Source organism: Rhipicephalus microplus, chromosome 6 (assembly GCF_043290135.1).
Source record: "Rhipicephalus microplus isolate Deutch F79 chromosome 6, USDA_Rmic, whole genome shotgun sequence".
NCBI lineage: Eukaryota > Metazoa > Arthropoda > Arachnida > Ixodida > Ixodidae > Rhipicephalus > Rhipicephalus microplus.
In genome coordinates, this window is record NC_134705.1 from 143,404,668 (window position 1) to 143,429,867 (window position 25,200).

The 25,200-nt window shown below is 43.4% G+C and overlaps 1 protein-coding gene across 1 annotated transcript in view; it reads right to left on the reverse strand.

Moving 5' to 3' along the window:
* Nucleotides 1-5,391: 5,391 nt before the first annotated feature.
* Nucleotides 5,392-25,200, reverse strand: part of CCT4 (chaperonin containing TCP1 subunit 4) — a 38,746-nt gene continuing 18,937 nt past the window's right edge. Inside the window, exons 6-9 of the mRNA XM_037418741.2 lie at nucleotides 13,657-13,792; nucleotides 12,831-13,306; nucleotides 11,398-11,632; nucleotides 5,392-5,675 (exon numbers count right to left, since the gene is read on the reverse strand). Of these exons, the coding sequence (XP_037274638.2) occupies nucleotides 5,544-5,675; nucleotides 11,398-11,632; nucleotides 12,831-13,306; nucleotides 13,657-13,792 (979 nt within the window). The 3' untranslated portion in view covers nucleotides 5,392-5,543. The remainder of the gene's footprint in view (nucleotides 5,676-11,397; nucleotides 11,633-12,830; nucleotides 13,307-13,656; nucleotides 13,793-25,200) is intronic.

Consider the following 25,200-nt stretch of genomic DNA (forward strand, 5'->3'; position numbering starts at 1 on the left):
TCAGCCACTAAGCTTTCCTGACTAGTCTTATCGACTGTCCCACATTTTATGGTGAACAGAATGCGAGGGAAAAAAAAAAAAAACATGCGTATGAGGTGCGAGCAATGTTACTGAACTAATCGCACAGATATGCGGGCTTTCTACGACATTTCTTTCTCTCTTTTTTTTTGTAGTATACAGATGACAAAGATGTAAATCAGTATTTAAGTCACGCTACAACAGTGCGTATACCAGGCGGAACGCAAGCTAACCACGTACAAACAACACAGCAAATGCGTGATTTAGTGCGAAAGCGTGAAGAGAGTCACCCAGGGCGAGCGTCCCTGTGAAAGGCAGAAGGCGCTTCACTCGCGGGTAATGTTAACGTCGCATTGGCGTCGTGCACCGATTCAGTAGACAAGAGCGTAGATACTAACAGTGAACGGTAGTCAACGCATTTTGTCCGCCGACAATCGGCTCAGACCGCACACAGCGGAGCGTCGCTGCATGTATTTGTATTGGAATGGATTGGATAAACTTTTATTATTGGATAAACTTTTATTATGTATTTGTATATGCACCGCCGATCACCTATCCACACTTGCGCGGGAACGGGGCTGCCACCTATAGCCCGATCTCGCCACGATAACGGCTTTGTTTTGCTCGCAAGAACGAATACAAATGCCACAAACACACCCGCTACAGTGGTCTATTGAAGGCACTCGGCTGCTGGCCCAAAGCCTCGTGGAATCGAATCCCGGCTGCGCCGGCTGCATTGCCCATGGGGGCGGAAATGTTGTAGGCCCGTGTGCTCACATTTGGGTGCGCGGTAAAGAACCCCAGGTGGTCGAAATTTCCGGAGCCCTCCACTATGGCGTCTTTTATAAATTACATGGTGGGTTTGGGACGTTAAACCCCACATATCAATCAAATCAATGCGTTTACCACGTGTACGCAAATGTTCTTGTACCAGTAAAAATATCGTATGAGTTCAGCAGAAAGATTTCATGGATGGATTACGTGCATGACAGTGCTACAACAAAGGCCTGGTTCATGGGACAACCGTGTACTTTTTTTTTCAGACAAAAAATTACCACTGCTTACCGCCGGTCACTAACAATTATGCCACACAAATGCTGGAAACAATGCAAAAAAGATTAGAGTTTCAGTGAAATTATACGACATATATTTAAGGCATGTCATCTGAATTAATTTTCATCGTCCGGGCTCTTTGAAGCGTTCTTAAACCTAAGCAAACGGTTCCGCACGGTAACTCTGTCCTAATTAAGTACAGTGCAAGTACCGAAGTCTCACAGTTTATGTGATAGTAATATTTCTGTGTGGTGGTAGAATGGCCAGATAAACACAACTAAGGCTCCTCGCATGATCGATAAACTACAGTACCGTAGTTTTACATCTACCAACAGCGCGCAAGTGCATGGCCTACAGCCTGTGTGTGTGTGTGTTTTTTTTTTTTTTTGACAACCGAATTGCTATGAAACGCTGCATTCACACAGCAGTTAATAGTCCTCGTGTTTGCGAGGATGCAAAGAGCAGTTTGCAATGTGCTTGAAGCAGAAAACGGCAACCCCTCTGAAATCATTGTTGTGAATGGAGGGTACGACGACAATAAGCAGCATTCTGGAAATTTGCACTCGCCCATCTCATTACAATGCATTAGAAGCCTAGCAAGACCAAATGCTTTCGTACGTCGTTTCAGGCATACGTAGAAACAGTTACACTCGCACTGACATGACCATACAAACCACACTTCGAGAACGTGCATGACGTACGCGCACATAGAAACACGACGTACGTGGCTAGCAGACGACACAAGGAGCAATCCACACTTCCCCGTTTCGGCCAGTTGCTGCCAGGCGGCGACTCTACTCGACCTCGCGGCCAATAGTGAGCGTCAGTGTTCATCTCTTTAACATTTTGCGGTCTGCGTTGGTTTTCTGCTGAAGTTTTCACCTTAATTACTACGTACCAATTAAGCTCGAGAAATTTTATTGAACCTCAGTTATTTTGTAAGCAGGTGGTTGCGCAGATGTAGCGGTTGTTATAGCAACGGCGCAGCGAGGGATTTTGGCTTGTTTGTTAACGGACGTTTTGCTGCCAGCTTTAACAGCTGGTAAACCAACTCAAACGGTCCCACGTGCATCCGCCAGGACGACTCGAAAGCAATGCATGTTCTCGTTCGTTTCAGCCGATGTATTGATCCTCCATTTGCGAAAGCTTTGTGCGCCTTTAGCACTGCCTCCGTGACCGGCGCACGTTTGACAAAGCGACGATACCGTGCGATAAAGTCTTTACGTGATTTTGTAGTAACTTCATGATGACGTCATTTTCTGCGTTTATGAGAACGGAGGAAATGCAACAGCCGTGTAATGATAGACCGGAAGTTCAAAACACGAACCTTGGAAGAAATAAAGGCAAGCTGCTGCAGAATCTGGTCATAAAAATGGGAAATCATCCTTAATATCCGACAGGACTGCTTGTAGAGAAGGAAACACATATTCTTGTTGTCGGCACGTCACGATCAAGTCAGAGGATATAGCTGTCGCATTAACGTATACGCACTTGCTTTTCCCAAGAACATGCCATGATTGAAACAGCCTACTGGAGGAGGTTGTCGTGTCGCCAATCAGTTAATTCATTTGGCTGTGCCCTAGCTGAATTCTTGCTCAATAGGTATCGCGTCACTTGCATACATGGCATTAAAATTTTCTGAGCCTTTTGTAATTATACTGTAATGCACTAGTCTTTGTTTGCATCAATATACTTTATTCAAGTGATCTGTTCAAGATGTATATGTGTCATGTCATCTGTAATATTAAACGTATTGCTGTTCTTGTTAGCTCTGGATGTTGCATACCACCTGTAATGTATTCTTTTTTTTTTGTTTTCCCCTCTACAATAATTCTCAGTGGGCGCTGTAGGTATCTGAATAAATAAATAAATATCGAATGCATTTGGAGTGTCACGCTCATCTGTTCATTTCATACCATCGCCAAGAAAACCGCTAGCTTTTTCTTTCACTGAAGGAGGGAGGACAGGGAGGTCCTTTCAATGAAGATACAGCTTAAAACTAGGCGGACGCCGCTTGCCACGGTGTCTCATCCCAAGTGAAATCGACCGACGGCCGATGGTTGGTAAAAAAGTGGGCAGGGCTCGGTCACCGCTGTTGTCGGCTAACCAATGATGACACAAAGTGGGGCCCTGATTGGCAACCAATTGGTTGCCAATCGCCGTCGGTCCACCAGTCATAAACGCTGCCCAAACCACTCTGATTTCAGAAGCAGATTCCCTTCGAGAAACGGTAAAATATCTCGTAGCTTAAATCGCCAACTTGCGTCTGCAATTGCCGAGCATCCGCGATTGGAATGACCAGCCACGTCGCCACGTTACCCACCGTCGCCCACGTTACCTGCTTAGCAATTGCCCCTTCACCAGCTCAAATACCGCTTTTAATCGCAGAACACATGCTACTGCCGCAACGTTTCTGTGCCGCGGCTCGAAGATCCGCGACGATCCGCCACGTACGGCGACTATCCAGGAGACTGAGAGGCACTCGCTCGCGCACTACACCAACGGCGCGCGGGTAGCACCGTCGAGACGCGAGACAAGGACGCCGAGCGCAATCGTCAAGCGCCCGCCGCTCCGTCCATGCTCCACCAACGACCCACCATGTACCGCGACTATCCAGGAGGCAGTGAGAGAGGCACTCGTTGGCAAAGCGCGCGCAGCAGCCAATCGGAGAGTAGCGGGACTTCGGCAGAGTAAGGCCATCTAGGAAATGAGACGAAGAATGGTCATCCATTTATGTTGCCTTCTTTTCTTCCTCGTCTCTTCTACTCTCGGTTACGCATGACTAGTCACTAGACTATAAGGAGCTTCACCCCCGAAAAATCAGATGGAGCTTACGCTTGATGACTGAGAAAGGACAATCAAAGCGAGGTTGAAGAGCACGGCGAGACCCATCGATAACTTCAGCTCACACTACGAATGATATTTTTCTGCTGGCAAACCTAAGTTGGCCGCAGACGTTCAGCCAACGGTGGCCAACCGATAAGAAAATTGTCTACACCCTATGCCCCGAGACGTGAAATACTAGCTGGTTTTCTTCAGTAAGGTTGAAAGCTGAGCTAGTTGGCGACTGATCATTATATCGTATGGTTATGTAGCGTACTTTACAGGGACAACATTAACAAGTGTAGAGTGTGTCGCGTCTTTGTTGTTCATGTTGTGCCAGTAAAGCGGGCTACTTAACCATACCATATCATGAGCTTTCTTTGTTTCCTGGGTCAAGATGCAACATGCAGCAGTGGTAAAAAACTGAAATATGTATATCCAAAACTTAAAAGCTTGCACAGTTGTTCGCCATCATAGGTTGACGTGGTGTTGTGCTCCATCAAGCACCTGGGGTGCACACAAGTTCCTTAATATTGCAGAGAATATGGTTGGTCACCTTCTGCACCGATCCAGTTATGTTTTCCTTTGCCTTATAAGGAGAGACGAGGCACAAAACTTTTTTTTTTGTCACAAACTTCTTCAATACAACAGATCTTGCTGAATATACATTTTTAGGCTAACTTCAAATATTTAATTTTTTTTCTATAATAAATAATTTCCAAGATATCACAAGCAGCTACCTCATTTTTTAAAACCCAATAAGCTAATGAACTGCAACTTTCACAGCAATATGAACCACAGTATCAACTAAATATGTTTGTAGTGTGTCACAAATTATAAATCATTGCTTTAGGCCGTTTCCCAGCAAAGTTGTGGGCCGTTGTACCAGATCTAGCAAATAATAATGATAGTTGAAGCAAAGTGATACTTGAAACAAGTCCAATTTAGAATATTTTTTCCCGAGTATTATGCCAAAATTTATGAAATATCACTTATTTATCTGAAACAAAAAAGAAAAAGATAACCCAGTTAGAAGAAAGAATATTGCTCCTCCATCACAAGAAGGACAAGAAAAAAAAAAGATTCGTTGTTCACTCTCGATTTAGAGGGCAGGGTGGACAAGTCTTTTCCTGTGTTTGATATTTAAATGATGGTATTCAGCTATGAAAAGTTGCATATAGATGTGCAAGAGTCGGAAACAATTGTCAGTGTAAGTCTATTTTTAGCAGATTTTTATTCTTTAAGTGCCACGTCCTCTCTTATCTCCGGAGACAAATTTCCTTACCACTGAACCAGCAGCTTGCATGACATCGATACAACACCTCCCCCCTTCCTTTCCTTAGGAAAACAATTAGGGACGATATATTTCAAAAAACAATGACAAATGAGCAACGCTTGCTGTTAATCTAAACACAAGGCACTGTATGAGTAAATGGCTGTAAACGCACCAAGAAAGCAGTGCTGCTTTTCAGAGGTGCATAAAGCAGGCATGGCAAGTACATAGTTCAGAAGCTTTTATTTAGCCAGGCCCTGTCCTTGTTGATGGGCCTGCCACAAGGTGTGTTGCTTTTATTTTGACTTCTGGTGAGAGACAAAGAGGCAGAGCCCAGCTACTGCCAAGCTGTATGCAGTGTCATGGTAGTCCCATGTCAGCGCATTGTTTGGACAATGTCGTCAATCTTGAGGATGCTGCGCACAGTCTCGGCAGCCAGAGTGATGGCACTCACAGACACCAGCAGAGGCTGCACCACGTTTTCCTCCAAGATGTTGGTCACGGAACCCTGCGAAATTGCCATTAATATTGGGGATGAGCAAACATTAAATTTATATTTCAAAGCAAATACAGTCTATCCTAGATATACAAAACTCTGATACATTGAATAACCTGTCCGCTACACGCAAAGCACATAGAGGACAGAGGGTTGGGGTAGATTTGCAATTCTCACCCGTTAGCCGAATGAGGCAATTAAAAAAAAAAAAAAGCACACATCAAAAACAGAAGCTCTTTCAGCAGTTATTGATTGTTCCCAGAGCAAATTACCATGGAGCCACTGTCACGAGTACTGCTGCCGATTGGAACAGCGGCTCTTTCATTGATGATCAACACTTCAAAGATAGTGTCTACGGCTCTTACGGGATTGTCCATCAATCTGATTAGCAGGGGCACTTACGAATGTGAACAACAGTAAAAAAAAAAAAGGTTGGAAAAAGAAAAGCTTTTATTCTTCAGAGAGCGTGCATGATAGGAAACCAATGTAATGTTGTAACCACACCACGGCATTCTCGATTTCTGGTTCGTCCTGCCGTTAAAAGGACACTAAAGTGAAATAACAATTTACGTCAGAGTGAAAGCTCAATGTATCACAAGATCTAAAACGACAATATTACCGTATTTACTAGCATAATCCTCGCACCTTTTTTGGCGGAAAACCGATGCAAAGTTGGAGGACGCGAGAATTGCGAGGGGAAAACTTTCCACGAAAACGTACAGAGCGAAAAAGAAAAAGTGGCCGCGAATTGAGATTATCACACCAGCAACTACCTAACAGCAAGCTTTACGTACTAACTATATAAAGCAAGCTTTAAGAAGTACTAATTATAATTCATTTTAACAATAAAAGCACAGGTTCAACACAAGACAAGATTTATTTGAGACACAAAAAGTGCAAGCAAATACCGTATAAACCGAACTATAGGTTGAGTGGGAATATAGGTCGACCCCCCCAAGTTCAGGTTACTGAAAAAGAAAAAAAAGGAAAACAACCCAAAAATGGCGAACTACATTTACAGTCGGGCCCACATATAACGACCCCACTTAAGGGGGGACGCAGCTTTGGCATCGCGAAATTTGGCCAAAACATCGATTTTCTGAAAATCTCATTTTCACATTCTGTGACCCCTTTTCTATCTAATTTCGAAGTTTCGTCCCTGAAAACAGCGTAGAAATGACGTAAAAATTTATCGGATCTAGGGTGGCGATGAATTTCACGGAAATTGCGAAAAAACGGCGTTTTTCGAACCGCGATATCTCCGCAACCACGTAACCTAGCGCCGCCATCTTTGTCTCTATGGATAGCGCGATTCTTCCCTTTCGAATTTGCCGTCTCGGCCGGCTGAACCAGGCAAGAGCAAGCCCACAGCAAGCCAAAGTGTAAAGGTATCACAACAGTTTCCGATTGGCGACGCGCGTCACGTGACTGTACGGCGGCTCCGCATTGGTCGCCCGTGCAGTCGCTTGTAGCAATCGGCGCAAATGTCGTCTGCTCTACGCGCTGACAGCGCTGACAAGCCGCTTACTGCATTTGTTTTCAACTCGTCGCGGCGTGGTTTCGTGCGGTCGCTTGTAGCAATCGGCGCAAATGTCGTCTGCCCTACGCGCTGACGAGCCGCTTACTGCATTTGTTTTCAACTCGTCGCGGTGTGGTTTCGTGCGGTCGCTTGTAGCAATCGGCGCAAAGGTCGTCTGCTCTACGCGCTGACGGGCCGCTTACTGCATTTGGTTTCAACTAGTCGCGGCGTGGTTTCGAGATCGCATCGCGCTGCGATAAGACCGGCGCTCGTGAAAGGAGAAAAACGTTATCCAGTTTGGCGCATTGCAGTTTTGAGATCAGTTCCAGCATGCGATCATGGACCGGCGATCGTTCAAGAAGAAACGCAAGACTGCGCAGCAATTTGGTGCTCGTAAGCCGAAGCCGCCGATCGTGAAAAAGAAATTCAGTCCGGCAACTTCTGCGAGCAGCGACGACGGCGTGCGGCACGACGAGGACTCGCAGCCGAGCACAAGCACGCACGGAGCATCGTCCGCGAGCATCGACGAAACTGTTCATGTGCCTGTGGAGCAGTGCTTTGTGCTGTCTGAGGAAACATCCGTTCGTCGTTTCGCGCAGGCTGCAGACATCGCGGATGCTAAGCCTAGCACTTCGCGCGAGGATGTATTCATCGCGGATGCCCCGCCAAGCACTTCGCGCGAGGATGTAGACGCCGTGGATGCTAAGCCTAGCACTTCGCGCGAGGATGTAGACATCGCGGATGCTCAGCCAAGTACTTCGCGCGAGGATGCGAGGCCGTCTACCAGCACCACCAGTAGCACGATTCGGACACTAAGAACCGCACTGCAAAGGACACTAAGGACTACAACCCTGGTGCCTATTAGGCATGTAAAGCGTGACTCAAGACTTTGAACCTCGTTTTCTCAATACTGTTTTTTTGGCATGTTGCTCAGCTCGTGGAGCAGATATCTTCGCAACTACTTGACAGATTTTGATTCTGTTTTTTTTTGTAATGCTCCTTGAACTGTGCTTCAGGGGGCTGCGTTTTTATATTTAAAATTTAGCCTTTTAAAAATTTTTGGTAGGGTTTCTTGTTTGTAGTGCAAATGTGCTCATTGAAGTATCAGTGGAGAAAACATGAACTACAAATTTTAGTGTTGCAAAAACATTATTTTGAAAACGCAGCCCCCTAGAGCATACATTCACCTCTGCACACAGTGTTTACCAACTTTCTATGTCATTTTTTAAACTCTCCAGTCGCTCCACGAGGTCCAGTAATGAAATTATTTGTTTCTCAGAAAGTTTTCATGATATCATCTTGAAATTTTTATGGAAACATTATGAGGTCATTTTTAGTCTCTGTGCCAATTTTCATCGAGATCTAACCAAAAACAAGAAAGTTCGTTCCGAAAGGCATGTCCTCCCTTAAACGAACTTTCGCTTAAAACGAACAATACCCGCGTGACTGAAAATATACATTGGTTCAATGGCACAAAATCGCACTTACAACGAACAGAGTCGGCGGTCTGCTGACTTCGCAGGAAACCAATTTCGACCACCGATCAGGCATCAGCGAGGTGCCCATACATTCTTATTGTTAAAACGCCGACCCTGCTTCCGTGCCCCTCTAGTTGCCGCTCTGCCCGACCTCTTTTTGTTACGCACCCCTCCGTCCTTTGTCCCCTCGTTGCTCTGAGCACCACACATCGCCAGTCGAAGCTCGTGTTTTCACACTGCCACCAATCTTTCGAAGACCGGTCAGCCATCTACCCTGTTTTCGATCGCTGGTACTGTCGGTGTCGCCAGCCTAGAGTGACCAGACCATTTGCCAACATCGTCGGCCACCTACTGTATCCGATAGTCTACGTCTAGTGCATGCTACCCCACGGACTCTGATAATTTGCGATTCGTTTCGTGTTTAGGACTTGTTCTCGCTCAATTCGCACTCGGCTCAGCATGCCCTCCGCACGCTTGCGAAAGCGCGAAAATGGCTGTTAATTTGCGCAGAACGAATCGCGAAATATGAAGTTCATGAGGCCACACAAACCCGCCGGCGCAACAAAACGATTTTTTGACCACAGCTGCCGATTCTTCGAACACCGCCGCGCGCACCGATTCAGGCAGCCATGCACTCTTTCCAAGTATTTCTACGTGGGAGTTTCGCAGACCTTTCAAGCAAGCTACCCAACCTGCCCCCTTCCCGTGTGTTTTGGTTTTCAAGGTCGCCATCCCGCCACATCCTCCCCTGTCTTTATCGCAACTCCTTGCCCTTCTCTCGCAAGTCTGCTCTCCTCTCTTGATCACAACTGCTTCGCCCGTCTTCACCGCTCTGCGACGCCCGCCACGCTGGCTCGAATTAGTTTAGTTTTCCGACTAGAAACAGGCCCAGAGCTGTGCCGCGCGTTCTGGCACGTGTGTGCGTCTTGATCGCTCTTGGTGTGCGTGTGTTGTCATGATGGCCGACAGCAAGACTACCATGCTTTGTCCTGCCGCTCAACAAAACGTCAGACACAAGCAGCTTGTGCGGTTTTGTGCAATCATTGGTATTCAAAAACCAGCGTGTCACAAGAACTGCCATGGGCAAAAAAAAAAAAAAAAAAAAGAAAAAAAAAGAAAAGAAAAAAAAAGAGCATACCTGCGCCGAAAAGCTCGCACGAGCCCGAGAGCAACAGCTCATCGCTGCAGTGAAAAAAAAAAAAAAAAAAAAAGAAGAAGAAGAAGAAGGAGCCTGTCAAAAGGAGGCAGCTTGCAGAAGGTCCATTCGATTCACCCACACAAATCACGGCTGTGCACGTGTAGCTCAGAAATTGCGCAGCACAAATTCAGCAGTGCAGGCAAAGCACGACACCCGAAACAAATGCCGATGTGCCGACAAGGTGCATGCCTTTTTATTTCTATTCACTTAATTTACACCGTTCAGCTAACACTGACCAATGGCGAAGCGCACATGTGGACAGTTTACGAGTTGCAAGAACCTTGGCAAAACACATCTCGTTAATACAGGCGGGTACAGCGCCTACACCTAAGTGCTGCTTCGTCTGCTCAGCTGCATGCGCGGCTGCACCAAGCCGGCACCGTAAGCGTAGGAGGTGCAGGAAAACTGTGAACTAGTGCTGCACTTCTTCTGCACCTTTCGATACGAATGGAAAGGTTCAGCACTTCGTGAACTGGTTCACGTTACAGCGACTGTAAGGCTCCTATATATAGTGCTGAATTATTATGAAACTCAACTTTTTCAAGATAGCTTTGCTGACATCTGTGAATTTCATGCAGATTGGTTGAAGAGTATAGTATTAAACATGGTTTTGAACTTTCAGACCTCTTTTTCTCAGTTCCATTTTTCGGCATTTTTAGAGCTTGTGCACTATAACTTGTGCGCTTTACGTAGTTGGATTGATTGATTGATTGATTCGTGAGGTTTAACGTCCCAAAACCACCATTTGATTGTGAGAGACGCCGTAGTGGGGGGCTCCGGAAATTTTGACCACCTGGGGTTCTTTAACGTGCACCCAAATCTGAGTACACGGACCTCCAACATTTCCGCCTCCATCGGAAATGCAGCCGCCGCAGCCGGGAATCGAACCCGCGGCCTGCGGGTCAGCAGCCGAGTACCTTAGCCACTAGACCACCGCGGCGGGTTACGTAGTTGGATTGCAATGAAACTTGGCATGCTTTATGTTTAACATGCCATGAATTCAAATAAACAACTTTCAGAGGTCTCCAAAGCATATTCAGCTAGCTAATGTCAAAAGCTTGTTCCTTGAGTATGGCAAAATTCAAATTCAGCATTAGAATTTCTAGGCCAGCATACAAATGTTACGTAATGTTTCTTTGCTTTATTGAATTCTGCAATTCATTAGGTGACACATTTACTATTCTTTAGAGCTTTCTTGTGCTTATCATTGTTGCCTAAGCTTGCACAAAAATGAATTGTCTTTATAAATGCATGGTCTGCAAAAAATTAACGAAATGAGCCATAAAAAAATAAGATTTGAAAAGGAGAGCACGAACTCTATACCTGGTGAAAGTTTCCCTGAGCTGTTACAAATATCTGAAGAAAAGGTTTTTCGAGGAGCATCTCCCCTTAAAACCAGGGAAGCAATAACACCAGATGTTCTACTAACCTAGCAAGCAACTATCAACAGCATACTTTGAGGAAGCAGGTGCACAGCGGAACCCAAACAAGGCATCTGTTCATGGCAACACCCAAGGCACTTTCCCAGAGGAGACCCACCTTGCGCACATTGATGCCGGAATCGCGTTCTCCCTCAGCGTGCTTGTTCCGAAGCTCGGTGACAGTGGCGATCGGATGCAGGCCGGCGTTCTCGGCCAGCGTATAGGGCACTACCTCGAGGGCCTCGGCAAAAGCCCGCACACAGTGGGCCTCCAGGCCCCGCAATGTTCGCGCCCGCTCACCCAGCCGCAGCGACACCTCCATCTCGGGGGCACCGCCACCTGCTATGAGGGCCCTGCACAGGTGGCGTGAAACGTAACTGTTCACAGCAGGGGTCCCAAACACATGGCCCGTGAACCTTTTGCCACTGAACCATGGCTTCACAGGTTATAAACTTTTGTGACTTGGCTAAACGGTACTCACATCATGTACTTGACTATTACAACTAATATCCTTGTCTTCGGTGGAGCTACAGAGACTGGATTGGTCTCAAGCATTTTTTTCCTGGGGCACCCTGTGCGGTCACTGTGTGTTGAGACATCACCGTTAAAAACAACTATTCTAGGAACTTAGTCATACTGCAGACAAGTATCGTTATCTTTTTTTTTGACACAATAAATTTTCTGAGAATATGGAGAAAACAAAAGGCATTCTTTTATTGGGCAACCTGAGGCGACATTTTATTCGCAGACAAAAAGCTCACTGTAAACCAAACAAATTAAGTTTAGGCAGATGCATTTACTGTTTACTATCATCCTCGCAGTCCTCACCGACAAATAAACCCAACATCCTACCAGCAAGCTTTTGTAGGAAACTATGGAAATTACCATAGGAAACTACTGCTTTACTAGTTATGTTAGATTTTATAGTGCTAAAACAGGAATGGCTGCGTTACTAAGACCTAGAATGCCACCCACCCAAGGCACAGGGGCTTATGCAAGTACAGGAAAAATGAGTTCCGGGGCTCAAATTGGGTCTCCGGGATCGACTGCATATAGCTACTGTGGTAGAACTATTGAAGCAGTCAGCAAGCACAGTGCCACCTTTAATGGAACCTCGCCCATCATTTTTTACGGCTCACAAGTTCACGTGTTTTCGATAAAGTTTCAAGTAGCAAGATGGCAACCATTCTTGCATTTCTTCCTGTATGTCAGTGTTGAAGCCATACTAATATTAATAATAATATCTGTGATTTTATGCCCCAAAACCATGACATGATTATGAGAGATGCTGTGGTGGAGGGCTCCAGAAATTTTGACCATCCAGTGTTCTTCAATGCTCACTGACATCACACAGTACGCGAGTCTCTACTATTTCACTTCCACTGAAACGTGAACGCCGCGGTCAGGATCGATCCCGTGAGTCGAAGCCATATTAGTTTTGCTGATCACGTCCAGATGCCTACAATTAACACGCCAGTGTTACAATTAACACGCAACAATTAACACGCAACAAATCTGGCCTGTAGGCCAGGACAACGCCGAGCAATTTACCTGCGCTTGACAAGGCAGCGCACCACGCATAAGGCGTCGTGCAGCGACCGTTCGGCCTCCTCGAGTACCAGCTTGTTGGAGCCACGCACAAGAATGCTGACAGTGCGACCGGGGTTGGCGACACCCGTCACGCGCACGAACTTGCAGCTGGCCGTGGTCACCTCCTCGACGAGCTCGGCCGAACCCAGCGCTTCCACATTAAAGTGGTCGAGCGAGGCGATGGGCCGGCAGCCCAGGCTCCGGCACACAAACTCAATGTCCTCCCGTTCGATGTCCTTGACAACAAGGATCTTCATCTTGGCAAGGAAGTGGAGTGCCAGGTCGCTCAGGGCATCGCGGAGGATCGACTTCTGCACCAGCAGGACGTTACAGCCGGCCTTCTTGATCTGCTTGATGATGTTGAGAATGTAGGCGCGCTCCTCCCGCAGCACCCGGTCCATTGCTGTGTAGTCGCCCACTATCACCTGGTGGTCCATCTGCACCACACGGTCACGTAAAACACTGAGAATAAAACATGTCGGAAGTGAGCGTTTTTGACCCTTCGTGTGAAGTTGTGCCTTTCTTTTGTCCTCTCTTGTACGTGTGCTATAAAGGAACAACCCACTAAACATCTGCTACCAACATGCCTCCATCACATCCCTTCCAATGTAATTCACTGAATGCCACATAACGCATTTTTGCAAAGGCACAAACATATGGAGTTGATGAGAAACCTGCGCTGCATATGTACGACCCAGGCCTATGGGTTGGCAGAACTTACGGCGCTCTAGGATACATTCAACATTATTTTGGAACTTAACAGAAAACTGCCAGGCAATGCGCTTACATCTGTCTTTGGTGGGGAGATGCAGAACTGGATCAGGCCTATCTTGGCCTTGTCCACGCGATGAGGGCCCCCACTGCCTGCCACCTTCTGAGTGAAGACCAGACCATCCACAAGTTCCGTGTCTTCCACTGTGCCACTGCAAGAGGCAAAATAAACAACAAACCACAGTTTACATCTCAAGCAGCGACAAACAATGCATTGGTTCACATGCTAATGGCAGAACAACCTGCTCCTCCCACATTAGACAGAGGCTTTTAATTCGTTTGCATAGCAACTGCATCCGAAGCGGTCAGCACATTGACTTCAGCACACAAGCTTAGTGCTCTCGCGAAAATTAGCAATAAGTCCCAGACATGATGTACCAATTTCTCGTGTTTAAAACTTCCGAAATACAGTTCTCCTTTTTATGCAGAGAGGATGCTACAGTACTAAAATACTAGTTTTCTACAGCAAAATGCTGGCAAAACTCCTTCCAAGATGAGGTAAGAAGCAAACTACATTCCACGCTTATTCTATACTGAAGACTTTCCCCACGTATAGCGTATATTAAACCAAGCTATCCATGCACTTCTCACGCTTACTTATTGAAGAGGTTGCGAAACACTTTTTAAATTACCATGGAATGCATTCACTAAAATAGCTTATTGCCTCCGAATTCAACGCCCCAAAAATTTTAGGAATCCATCTAGTACGAGCGGAGTTACGAAGAATTGTCGCACGCTGCAATGGTATTCTCTCGTCTATCATTCTGGCTTCCGGAAGTGCTAGAGGCTAAGCAGGGAGGGATGGCAGGTGAAAAGAAAATACGTCACGTGCGGCCCATGACCACGAACACTTTTACCCTTTCTTTTTTTTTTTCCCCTGGAATATTGGGCTTTTTCTGTGTGTTCGCAGGCGCACGCGTGAAGAAGTCGCGGCCACCCGCGGCGATCCTTGTAACAACCGAGTGCACCGACTTGAAATCAGCCAATGGCTAATAGGTGGCCTCTTAGACGTAATTTTTGAGCGTCTTCTGTAACTTTTGACAGAGGAAAAAGCAATTTTTTAGCTGACTTTGGTAATTTATTGTGAATTCCAGGCCGCGTGCTGAGCTACATTATTTGGCTCCTGTGTTCTCGGGAGCTTCTACTACCAATCGGCGCTTCCTTACAATGCTCACAAAAAGTTTTCCAGGGCCCCTTTAGGCTTATTTCAGGGTGCAAACAAGTTCATCACAATGGTAAAAAAAAGAATATTCAAAACATTTCAACACATATTATGAAGACTGCAAAAATAACAATGTCAAATCAAACCAATAAACTTGCAGCCAACTACTGCGAAACCTAGGCACACCAAAACAAGAAAGCCTAATGAAAGCAGCACCCAGCAATTTTATCTTATCGCCTAGAAAAAACTAGTTGCCCAAAAGCCATCCGTCCACACACCTGTCCAGCCGTCCACAGAGAGCCTCAACAAAACAGCAGTAGTCGCATAGAAGAACAGTGATGCATACCGAACAAGAATTTGTTATTGCAAAACTAAGCACTCATTTGAAGATAATCACAAAATAAATAAAAACCCTTCTGTTATTCCCGACCATCAAAAACAAACTTATTTTGTGTAGAAGTCTATATATCCCTACAGCCAACAATTTCTTCCCATTGCTGAGTGAAAGCGAATTCCCCAAAGCCATTTGTCAACACATATAAACACTCATTTGGAGATTACCATGAAATACACTTAAACCTTGTTTTGAGGAACTTGAAGGGGAGCCATAATTATTTCGTTATATCCATTATTTCGTTATGTCGATTATAACAGTTTGTGACAATGTATGCTAACATGCGCTACGTGTATTCAAATAGGCGAAACCGCCCAGTAATTTGACGCAAGCACTTGCGACGGTTAATTCGAACATACAGCTTCCTGAAAATGCTCTCAGCACCATGCCCCAATCCTGCGGCAGCACCTCTAAACACTTCGCGCGAGGGAAAGAAAAGACCGCGGCAGATTGTTTGCTCTTTCTCAAATGCCAATCTGCGACACGCCTGTGCCACGCTTTTCTCTTTTTTGTCTGTGCATGTAGAGACCCTTTTCCTTTCAATTGAAGGCCGCACATGAAGAGAGAGAGAGAGAGAGAGAGAGAGAGAGAGAGAGAGAGAAAAAGAAAGCTGTCACTGAGAGTCCTTTCTGGGAGCAGAGGGTAGCAGCCATGCTAGCAACAGAGACGCAGTCATTGCAGTCTTCAGAAGGAAATAGCTTTGTACCGCAGCGCCGCTTCTCCGTCATGTGACCCGCTGAGCGCATCCTCAATCTTCTCCGCTGGCTGTGTGAAAAAGAATGCTCTCGGCCGCACGGGGCGTGGCTGTAAGGTCGGCGCAGGAGTTTTGAAAGAGCCACGCCGAATGAGCATCAAACTCAGCAGAAAACCAGATTAACACACTAAGGTCAAATTTTTTTGATAGACTAATTCAGTTCGTTTTATTCAAATCCCTGTCAATTTTGCATGGTTACGAGGATAAAAATGCAAGGTTTTCAACGGAGCTTTCAAAAAATTTCATTTACTTCATTATATCCATTATTTACATTACATTACTAACGTTAAGTCCCAATATAATAAAACGCGATTTAAGTGTAAATGAAAATCCTTCTGCTATCCCGGACTGTCATAAAAAACATTTTGTCTAGAAGTCCAAATATCCCTAAAGTCAACTACTTCTTTCCACTGCCAAATGAAAGATAATCACCCCGAAGCCATCTGTTTCCACATCAGAAATTTCGCAAAGAATGATCACCGTGGAAACTCAGATGTGTCCTAAGCCATTCTGGGCAAACGCTTTCATCCCATGTGTGGCAGAGAGCTTAGACAAAACAGCAGTAGTGTCATAAGAGAACAGTCATGCAAAGCGAACAACAATTTCTTATTGCAAAACTAAGCACTCATCTGGATATTATCAAGAAATGAATGAAAACCCTTCTGCTATACCCGACTGTCAAAAACAGGTTTATTTTATCTGGATGTCCGAACAACCCTTCAGCCAACTATTTCTGCCTATTGCCGAGTGAAAGATAATTGCCCCGAAGCCATCTGTCCACACATCAGAAATTTTGCAAAGAATGATCACTGTGGAAACTCAGATATGTCCTTAGGCATTTTGGGCAAACGCTTTAATCACGTGTGTGGCAGAGAGCTTCAACAAAACAGCAGTAGCGTCATAAGAAAACAGTCATGCCAAGACAATAAGAATTTCTTATTGCAAAACTAAGCACTCATTTTGATATTATCATGAAATAAATTACGACTTTTCTGCTAAACCCGAATGTCAAAAACAGGCTTACTTTATCTGAATGTCCAAACATCCCTACAGCCAACTATTTCTGCCCATTGCCGGTGAAAGATAATTGCCCCGAAGCCATCTGTCCACAAATCAGAAATTTTGCAAAGAATGATCACTGTGGAAACTCAGATGTGTCCTAAGGCATTTTCGGCAAACGCTTTCATCACGTGTGTGGCAGAGAGCTTCAACAAAACAGCAGTAGCTTCATAGGAGAATAGTCATGAAAGCGAATAAGAATTTCTTATTGCAAAACTAAGCATTCATCTAGATATTATCAAGAAATAAATGAAAACCTTTCGCTACTCCTCACCGTGAAAACAAACTTCTTTTGTCTAGATAGCCAAATATCCCTACAGCCAACTATTTCTTCCCACTGCCAAGTGAAAATAATTGCCCCGAAGCCATATGTCCACACATCAGAAATTTTGCAAAGAATGATCACCGTGGAAACTCAGATTTGTCCTAAGGCATTTTGGGCAAACGCTTTCATCACGTGTGTGGCAGAGAGCTTCAACAAAACAGCAGTAGCGTCATAAGAGAACAGTCATGCAAAGCGAACAAGAATTTTTTATTGCAAAACTAAGCATTCATCTGGATATTATCAAGAAATGAACGAAAACGCTTCCGCTAACCCTCACGTCGAAACAATCGTCTTTTGTCTAGATGTCCGAATATCCCTATACAGACAACTATTTCTTCCCATTGCCGAGTGAAAGATAATTGCCCCGAAGCCATCTGTCCACACATCAGAAATTTTGCAAAGAATGATCACTGTGGAAACTCAGATGTGTCCTAAGGCATTTTGGGCAAACGCTTTCATCACGTGTGTGGCAGAGAGCTTACACAAAACAGCAGTAGCGTCATAAGAGAACAGTCATGCAAAGCGAACAAGAATTTCTTATTGCAAAACTAAGCATTCATTCCGATATTAACAAGAAATAAATTAAAACTATGCTTGTGCGAAAAGTGAATTTTAGGTTCGAAGCAAATAGTGATTTTGTTCGAATAATTTCAAATCGAATTCGAAGGGTGTGTATGACATTAAAAAAAAGGAATATCTTTCATGACCCAACTAACCAGCACAATGTTTCTTTTGAATTGAAATAGGGGCTCTATGCAAATGCAATTTTTTTTCATTCAAAGGTAGTCAAAACAACTTTGAGTAGTAGCTTCGGTAGGATGCGAGTGATAACCTGTACGATACTAAATATTTTAAAATTTATTATACTTGGATCATATAAGCTGTCACAACAAGCTTAATAATATGAAGAATTGATTTAAGGGTAACATGTTCCTTTAAAGGGGTCCTGCAACACTTTTCCAAGTAGCCATGGAGCCAGTAAACATGCTTGTTGCCTCACAAATTTACCACCGCAATGTTAATAGAATCAGTCCAGTACGAGTGGAGTTCCCAAAATTTGTCGCATGCTGCAATTCCATTCCCTCTTCTCGTCCCGATTAAATAGCTGGAAGCTAAGCAGGGAGGATTGCCAGTATGAAAGAAAATACTCTACACGCACCTCGAAACCTTGAGCACCTCTTGTTTTTTTTTTTTCTTTTCGAATACGTGGCTTTTCAGTGCTATCGCGCCAAATTCATGGACAAGCAGCGGCCTCGGTAACGACAAGCGCGCCATGCTCAAATCAGCCAATTCCTGTGACCAGAACCGTATATTCCTTCTGGGCTGTGACAAGAAATTTTTGAGCTTGCAGTGTCACTGCCGAGAAAAAAAAAGAAATTTTTAGCTTTGAAAATTTATTGTGAACTACAGGCCACATGGTGAGCTGAAATATTTGCCTCGCATGTTTTCGGTAGCCTCAACAACAGATCGGCAGCGTTTTCTGACCATGTTCTTTAAGTGTGGTAGGTCCCCTTTAAATTTGAAGGGGGCTTCACGGCAAAGTGAACTATTAAGGTATGTGTTTTCACTAATTAGCACTGCTACATTGCAGTGAAACCACCTTTAGAGGCAGACTAGTATACACTTATTTGTTCATTGCGAATACTTCGAAATGATTCGATAATTTAAATTCAAATCGAAGAGAACTTGAATACTCAACTATTCATTAGAATATTCGAAGCATTCGAATATCCGCAAAAGCCTAATGAAAACCCTTCAGCTACCCCTCACCATCAAAATAAACTTTTGTCTAGATGTCTGAATATCCCTACAGCCAACTATTTCTTCCCATTGCCGAGTGAAAGATAATTGCCCCGAAGCCATCAGTCCACACATCAGAAATTTTGCAAAGAATGATCACTGTGGAAACTCAGATGTGTCCTAAGGCATTTTGGGCAAACGCTTTCATCACATGTGTGGCAGAGAGCTTAGACAAAACAGCAGTAGTGTCATAAGAGAACAGTCATGCGAAGCGAACAAGAATTTCTTATTGCGAAACTAAGCACTCATTTGGATATTATCGAGAAATAAATGAAAACCTTTCGCTACTCCTCACCGTGAAAACAAACTTCTTTTGTCTAGATGTCTAAATATCCCTACAGCCAACTATTTCTTTACATTGCCGAGTGAAAGCTAATCGCCCCGAAGCCATCTGTCCACACATCAGAAATTTTGCAAAGAATGATCACCGTGGAAACTCAGATGTGTTTTAAGGCATTTTGGGCAAACGCTTTCATCACATGTGTGGCAGAGAGCTTCAACAAAACAGCAGTAGTTCATAAGAGAACAGTCATGAAAGCGAATAAGTCATGAAAGCGAATAAGAATTTCTTATTGCAAAACTAAGCACTCATTTCAATATTATCATGAAATAAATTTAATTCCTGCTGCTATCCCCGACTGTAAAAACAGGCTTATTTTATCTGGATGTCCAAACATCCCTACAGCCTATTATTTCTGCCAATTGCTGAGTGAAAGATAATCGCCACAAAGCCATCTGTCCACACATCAGAAATTTTGCAAAGAATGATCACCGTGGAAACTGAGATGTGTCCTAAGGAATTTTGGGCAAACGCTTTCATCACATGTGTGGCAGAGAGCTTCAACAAAACAGCAGTAGCGTAATAAGAGAAAAGTCATGCAAAGCGAACAAAAATTTCTTATTGCAAAACTAAGCACTCATTTGAATATGATCAAGAAATAAATGAAAACCTTTTGCTACTCCTCACCGTGAAAACAAGCTTCTTTTGCCTAGACATCCAAATATCCCTACAGCCAACTATTTCTTCCCATTGCCAAGTGAAAATAATTGCCCCGAAGCCATCTGTCCACACATCAGAAATTTTGCAAAGAATGATCACCGTGGAAACTCAGATGTGTCCTAAGGCATTTTGGGCAAACACTTTCATCACATGTGTGGCAGAGAGCTTCAACAAAACAGCAGTAGCTTCATAAGAGAACAGTCATGAAAGCGAATAAGAATTTCTTATTGCAAAACTAAGCACTCATTTCAATATTATCATGAAATAAATTTAATTCCTGCTGCTATCCTTGACTGTAAAAACAGGCTTATTTTATCTAGATGTCCAAACATCCCTACAGCCAACTATTTCTGCCAATTGCTGAGTGAAAGATAATCGCCACGAAGCCATCTGTCCACACATCAGAAATTTTGCAAAGAATAATCACCGTGGAAACTCAGATGTGTCCTAAGGCATTTTGGGCAAACGTTTTCATCACATGTGTGGCAGAGAGCTTCAACAAAACAGCAGTAGCGTAATAAGAGAAAGGTCATGCAAAGCGAACAAGAATTTATTGCAAAACTAAGCATTCATCTAGATATTATCAAGAAATAAATGAAAACCTTTCGCTACTCCTCACCGTGAAAACAAACTTCTTCTGTCTAGATATCCAAATATCCCTACAGCCAACTATTTCTTCCTATTGCAGTGTGAAAATAATTGCCTCGAAGCCATCTGTCCACACATCAGAAATATTGCAAAGAACGATCACCGTGGAAACTCAGATGTGTCCTAAGGCAATTTGGGCAAACGCTTTCATCACATGTGTGGCAGAGAGCTTCAACAAAACAGCAGTAGCTTCATAAGAGAACAGTCAAGAAAGCGAATAAGAATTTCTTATTGCAAAACTAAGCACTCATTTCGATATTATCATGAAATAAATTTAATTCCTGCTGCTATACCAGACTGTAAAAACAGGCTTATTTTATCTGACGTCCAAACATCCCTACAGCCAACTATTTCTGCCAATTGCTGAGTGAAAGATAATCGCCACGAAGCCATCTGTCCACACATCAGAAATTTTGCAAAGAATAATCACCGTGGAAACTCAGATGTGTCCTAAGGCATTTTGGGCAAACGCTTTCATCACATGTGTGGCAGAGAGCTTCAACAAAACAGCAGTAGCTTCATAAGAGAACAGTCAAGAAAGCGAATAAGAATTTCTTATTGCAAAACTAAGCATTCATCTAGATATTATCAAGAAATAAATGAAAACCTTTCGCTACTCCTCACCGTGAAAACAAACTTCTTTTGTCTAGATAGCCAAATATCCCTACAGCCAACTATTTCTTCCCACTGCCGAGTGAAAATAATTGCCCCGAAGCCATCTGTCCACACATCAGAAATTTTGCAAAGAACGATCACCGTGAAAACTCAGATGTGTCCTAAGGCAATTTGGGCAAACGCTTTCATCACGTGTGTGGCAGAGAGCTTCAACAAAACAGCAGTAGCGTCATAAGAGAACAGTCATGCAAAGCGAACAAGAATTTCTTATTGCAAAACTAAGCATTCATTCGGATATTAACAAGAAATAAATTAAAACTATGCTTGTGCGAAAAGTGAATTTTAGGTTCGAAGCAAATAGTGATTTTGTTCGAATAATTTCAAATCGAATTCGAAGGGTGTGTATGACATTAAAAAAAAGGAATATCTTTCATGACCCAACTAACCAGCACAATGTTTCTTTTGAATTGAAATAGGGGCTCTATGCAAATGCAATTTTTTTTCATTCAAAGGTAGTCAAAACAACTTTGAGTAGTAGCTTCGGTAGGATGCGAGTGATAACCTGTACGATACTAAATATTTTAAAATTTATTATACTTGGATCATATAAGCTGTCACAACAAGCTTAATAATATGAAGAATTGATTTAAGGGTAACATGTTCCTTTAAAGGGGTCCTGCAACACTTTTCCAAGTAGCCATGGAGCCAGTAAACATGCTTGTTGCCTCACAAATTTACCACCGCAATGTTAATAGAATCAGTCCAGTACGAGTGGAGTTCCCAAAATTTGTCGCATGCTGCAATTCCATTCCCTCTTCTCGTCCCGATTAAATAGCTGGAAGCTAAGCAGGGAGGATTGCCAGTATGAAAGAAAATACTCTACACGCACCTCGAAACCTTGAGCACCTCTTGTTTTTTTTTTTTCTTTTCGAATACGTGGCTTTTCAGTGCTATCGCGCCAAATTCATGGACAAGCAGCGGCCTCGGTAACGACAAGCGCGCCATGCTCAAATCAGCCAATTCCTGTGACCAGAACCGTATATTCCTTCTGGGCTGTGACAAGAAATTTTTGAGCTTGCAGTGTCACTGCCGAGAAAAAAAAAAGAAATTTTTAGCTTTGAAAATTTATTGTGAACTACAGGCCACATGGTGAGCTGAAATATTTGCCTCGCATGTTTTCGGTAGCCTCAACAACAGATCGGCAGCGTTTTCTGACCATGTTCTTTAAGTGTGGTAGGTCCCCTTTAAATTTGAAGGGGGCTTCACGGCAAAGTGAACTATTAAGGTATGTGTTTTCACTAATTAGCACTGCTACATTGCAGTGAAACCACCTTTAGAGGCAGACTAGTATACACTTATTTGTTCATTGCGAATACTTCGAAATGATTCGATAATTTAAATTCAAATCGAAGAGAACTTGAATACTCAACTATTCATTAGAATATTCGAAGCATTCGAATATCCGCAAAAGCCTAATGAAAACCCTTCAGCTACCCCTCACCATCAAAATAAACTTTTGTCTAGATGTCTGAATATCCCTACAGCCAACTATTTCTTCCCATTGCCGAGTGAAAGATAATTGCCCCGAAGCCATCAGTCCACACATCAGAAATTTTGCAAAGAATGATCACTGTGGAAACTCAGATGTGTCCTAAGGCATTTTGGGCAAACGCTTTCATCACATGTGTGGCAGAGAGCTTAGACAAAACAGCAGTAGTGTCATAAGAGAACAGTCATGCGAAGCGAACAAGAATTTCTTATTGCGAAACTAAGCACTCATTTGGATATTATCGAGAAATAAATGAAAACCTTTCGCTACTCCTCACCGTGAAAACAAACTTCTTTTGTCTAGATGTCTAAATATCCCTACAGCCAACTATTTCTTTACATTGCCGAGTGAAAGCTAATCGCCCCGAAGCCATCTGTCCACACATCAGAAATTTTGCAAAGAATGATCACCGTGGAAACTCAGATGTGTTTTAAGGCATTTTGGGCAAACGCTTTCATCACATGTGTGGCAGAGAGCTTCAACAAAACAGCAGTAGTTCATAAGAGAACAGTCATGAAAGCGAATAAGTCATGAAAGCGAATAAGAATTTCTTATTGCAAAACTAAGCACTCATTTCAATATTATCATGAAATAAATTTAATTCCTGCTGCTATCCCCGACTGTAAAAACAGGCTTATTTTATCTGGATGTCCAAACATCCCTACAGCCTATTATTTCTGCCAATTGCTGAGTGAAAGATAATCGCCACAAAGCCATCTGTCCACACATCAGAAATTTTGCAAAGAATGATCACCGTGGAAACTGAGATGTGTCCTAAGGAATTTTGGGCAAACGCTTTCATCACATGTGTGGCAGAGAGCTTCAACAAAACAGCAGTAGCGTAATAAGAGAAAAGTCATGCAAAGCGAACAAAAATTTCTTATTGCAAAACTAAGCACTCATTTGAATATGATCAAGAAATAAATGAAAACCTTTTGCTACTCCTCACCGTGAAAACAAGCTTCTTTTGCCTAGACATCCAAATATCCCTACAGCCAACTATTTCTTCCCATTGCCAAGTGAAAATAATTGCCCCGAAGCCATCTGTCCACACATCAGAAATTTTGCAAAGAATGATCACCGTGGAAACTCAGATGTGTCCTAAGGCATTTTGGGCAAACACTTTCATCACATGTGTGGCAGAGAGCTTCAACAAAACAGCAGTAGCTTCATAAGAGAACAGTCATGAAAGCGAATAAGAATTTCTTATTGCAAAACTAAGCACTCATTTCAATATTATCATGAAATAAATTTAATTCCTGCTGCTATCCTTGACTGTAAAAACAGGCTTATTTTATCTAGATGTCCAAACATCCCTACAGCCAACTATTTCTGCCAATTGCTGAGTGAAAGATAATCGCCACGAAGCCATCTGTCCACACATCAGAAATTTTGCAAAGAATAATCACCGTGGAAACTCAGATGTGTCCTAAGGCATTTTGGGCAAACGTTTTCATCACATGTGTGGCAGAGAGCTTCAACAAAACAGCAGTAGCGTAATAAGAGAAAGGTCATGCAAAGCGAACAAGAATTTATTGCAAAACTAAGCATTCATCTAGATATTATCAAGAAATAAATGAAAACCTTTCGCTACTCCTCACCGTGAAAACAAACTTCTTCTGTCTAGATATCCAAATATCCCTACAGCCAACTATTTCTTCCTATTGCAGTGTGAAAATAATTGCCTCGAAGCCATCTGTCCACACATCAGAAATATTGCAAAGAACGATCACCGTGGAAACTCAGATGTGTCCTAAGGCAATTTGGGCAAACGCTTTCATCACATGTGTGGCAGAGAGCTTCAACAAAACAGCAGTAGCTTCATAAGAGAACAGTCAAGAAAGCGAATAAGAATTTCTTATTGCAAAACTAAGCACTCATTTCGATATTATCATGAAATAAATTTAATTCCTGCTGCTATACCAGACTGTAAAAACAGGCTTATTTTATCTGACGTCCAAACATCCCTACAGCCAACTATTTCTGCCAATTGCTGAGTGAAAGATAATCGCCACGAAGCCATCTGTCCACACATCAGAAATTTTGCAAAGAATAATCACCGTGGAAACTCAGATGTGTCCTAAGGCATTTTGGGCAAACGCTTTCATCACATGTGTGGCAGAGAGCTTCAACAAAACAGCAGTAGCGTAATAAGAGAAAAGTCATGCAAAGCGAACAAGAATTTCTTATTGCGAAACTAAGCACTCATTTGGATATTATCGAGAAATAAATGAAAACCTTTCGCTACTCCTCA